The sequence below is a fragment of the Gossypium hirsutum genome, chromosome A05 (genome assembly GCF_007990345.1).
Source record: "Gossypium hirsutum isolate 1008001.06 chromosome A05, Gossypium_hirsutum_v2.1, whole genome shotgun sequence".
Classification (NCBI taxonomy): Eukaryota; Viridiplantae; Streptophyta; class Magnoliopsida; order Malvales; family Malvaceae; genus Gossypium; species Gossypium hirsutum.
In genome coordinates this window covers 37,082,550-37,085,443 of record NC_053428.1, presented here as the reverse complement: position 1 = coordinate 37,085,443, position 2,894 = coordinate 37,082,550, and the positions used below count along the sequence as shown (strand labels likewise).

Sequence of the window (2,894 nt, the reverse complement as noted above, 5' to 3'; positions counted from 1 at the left end):
GCTTCAATACTTATGGAATGAATGATAATGTTATGAGTCCGGCAATACCTCTTAACCTATTCCGGCGACAGATATGGGTTAGGGGTGTTACAATGGGTGTCAAGCTAGAGGCAATATCAGATGTGGGCTTTGTGAGCATGAGATCTCATTACAAGGTACTTCTAGAATGCCTCTTCCTTTTTTTTTCTCTAACAAGGGATTAGGTTTGACTTCTAGATTCAGTTGTCCGCAAAACTTTCAAATTGATGGACTCTATTGCCACTGGCCAGTCAAACTCTTTAATTATTAATGGCTTGATCAAAATAGATTAGATTAAATTAAATTAAATAGAATGAAGAGTTGTGTATAATTTGAGAGAAGATTGGGCGAACAATCCATTAATTGTCATGATGTTTGGAGAGGTAAACTCTTTTTATTTTTAAATTTGGCTTATCAAAGTTGTTCTGTTTTAGAGCTATGACATATATAAAATAAATTAAGAGAAGATGCATATATTTTTTAATATACTTTTTCTTTTATCAATCATAGAAATAATGATTTTATCACCAACTGAAAAAGAAACAAACTAAGCACACATGGCAATCTTTTATTGCTGGCTGTCAAATTTATTTAAATATAGTATTACATAATATAAAAGAAAATAGTAGTAGTGCAAACTATTTTATTTTGTTTCGACAGCCTCACCACCACACATAGATTGCCTAGATACGATAGATAGCAATTAATCAAACACGGAAGATACACGGGAGATATTGGCGGTTAATACTTGACCGTTAGCATTTGGTTCAATCCTTGCCCTTGCGGTATATCCAAAAGCGCAATCTTCGCTGAGGCGGGGGTGAAGATTGTTTACAACTTGGTGCCAGAGAATGGAATTATTGGGTTCAGTGGAGTCATTATAACGTATGAAGATCTTAGTAGAGACCTACAATTGATAAATGAATGGATTATCATATATGCTATAATATATTTTATTTTTTAAAATAAATAGTTAAGCTTTAATATAATTACCATGTGAAAAAAGTGAAGTCAGTCTGATGCTATATCATGGGAAAGAATTATTTAGAAACTGAGAGATTAATATTTACCTGATTATTCTTGGTCCAGAAAACGATCCAGATGAAGCCATCACCGACGTCATACACAAAAGCTCCGTTCACATAGTTGTCTGGCATTTCCTGCTGAGAATTCCCTGAAATAGTGATGTTATCCGGGATAGGTCTGTAGCTCGACGAAAGCAATACTAGATGCTGGCCATGGCCAATATCATTTGTGATAGTAGTGGGAACATTAATAAAAGCCATTTGGAGTTCGTTTATACAAATTTCAGCTAGTGAGTCTGATTTTTTATTTTCTTGTGTTGTGCTTCATGCAGGGTTCCATACACACATATTTATACACAGGTTTATTAATTAACCAAGGTTATGAGTTCATCAAAAGTTCTAACTATATTTATAGCGTTGTAACTAAAAAACTCGTCCTTTTCCTTTTCTTTCAATTTTATAGCGTTGTAACTAAAAAAAATTTGTCCTTTTCCTTTTCTTTCAATTTATTGTCCAGCGTTGTAACTAAAAAAAATTTGTCCTTTTCCTTTTCTTTTTATTTATTGTCCCCACAATATATTTATAGCGTTGTAATCTTAGAATTTTAAATAATATCTAATATAAAATTAGAACTGTAAACCATATTCTATTATATGAAATCATCAAGAATAAATAAATAACAGAATTATATGTGGAAGCGTACCTGAATATATGGATTCTTTAAAATTTTCTGGATCTTGGGGTTTTGATCTTCCAAAGTAGCACATAAGAAATTTAGAGAATATTTGCTATCTCTTTCCTAATGATGAGATATTAGAAAAAATATCTTGTGTGTAATTTGGGGACCATAACCTTAGTATTTATAACATTGGCATATTAATTCTAATCAAATTCTAATTAGCCTATCATTAATTAGAATTTGATTAGAACTCAATTACTAGAGTATCTGTACATATTTGACCCATTTTATTTAATAATTAAAGCCCAATAAAATTTTAATCAAATTAGATCACTTTTAATTTGGGATAACCTATTATGATAATAAATAATAACATGTAATTACACTTATTATATATGTGATGTCCATATTTTCCAACAATTTCCCACTTGGACCACATTGTAATAACCCAAATTTGACCGGGCCTTGAAACCCAAAACCAAAATTAAAATAAATAAATGTTTATTTGTTAAACAGTCCCTTTATAGCCCAAAAGTTAAAACCTACACTCGGTAGCCCAAATACCCTTTAAACTATCCCTTAACCCGTTTACACCCTTGACCCATTACAATTACAACCTTAGCCCAAATATACCCGAAGCCCAGACCTAAACTGGACCCGAATACCAGAGGCCCAAAAACCCAAAATTACCAGCTAGGGTTTTCAACCCTAGCTCTTTCCCCTCGTGCCGCAACAGTTTCTGGAAGCTTCGGGGAGCGTCGGTGCAACTCCCCAGATCGAGGCTATCAATGCATATTGACGCGCCATCAATGCATCCGTCCCTCTCGTGACCGTCCAGCACCGCGATCTCAGGCCTCCCCTCTAGCCTTGGTACCACCGTTAACGCCGAGATCATTGGGATACCTGCAAGAAAAGGAAACAAAGCAGATACGAAGAGCAAGAAAAGGAAACTAAAAGAATCTCAGCACATCAGTCAAAGATACAATAGACAAGACATCAGAGATTTCTTTCCTTATGTAACAAATCAGTAGGCTATAAAAAGCCTTTGTAACCCTTGTAACGGGGAGGCGGATAGAAATAAAAAGCGGATACAAACAGTTTCAAAGGTGATTCTTGTTTTTATATTTTTGTCTTTCATTTCTCTATTTTCAGTATAGAAGCATATGAATATT

At 34.0% G+C, this 2,894-nt stretch overlaps 1 protein-coding gene across 1 annotated transcript; it reads right to left on the bottom strand.

The window, feature by feature from the left end:
- Window positions 1-557: 557 nt before the first annotated feature.
- LOC107957435 (uncharacterized) lies at window positions 558-1,418 on the bottom strand. The gene is made up of 2 exons (XM_016892951.2): window positions 1,089-1,418; window positions 558-925 (listed from the first exon to the last, which is right to left on the bottom strand). Exons 1-2 carry the CDS (start codon window positions 1,302-1,304, stop codon window positions 722-724), a joined length of 420 nt encoding a protein of 139 aa, XP_016748440.1. The 5' UTR covers window positions 1,305-1,418; the 3' UTR covers window positions 558-721.
- Between the last annotated feature and the right edge of the window lie 1,476 nt (window positions 1,419-2,894).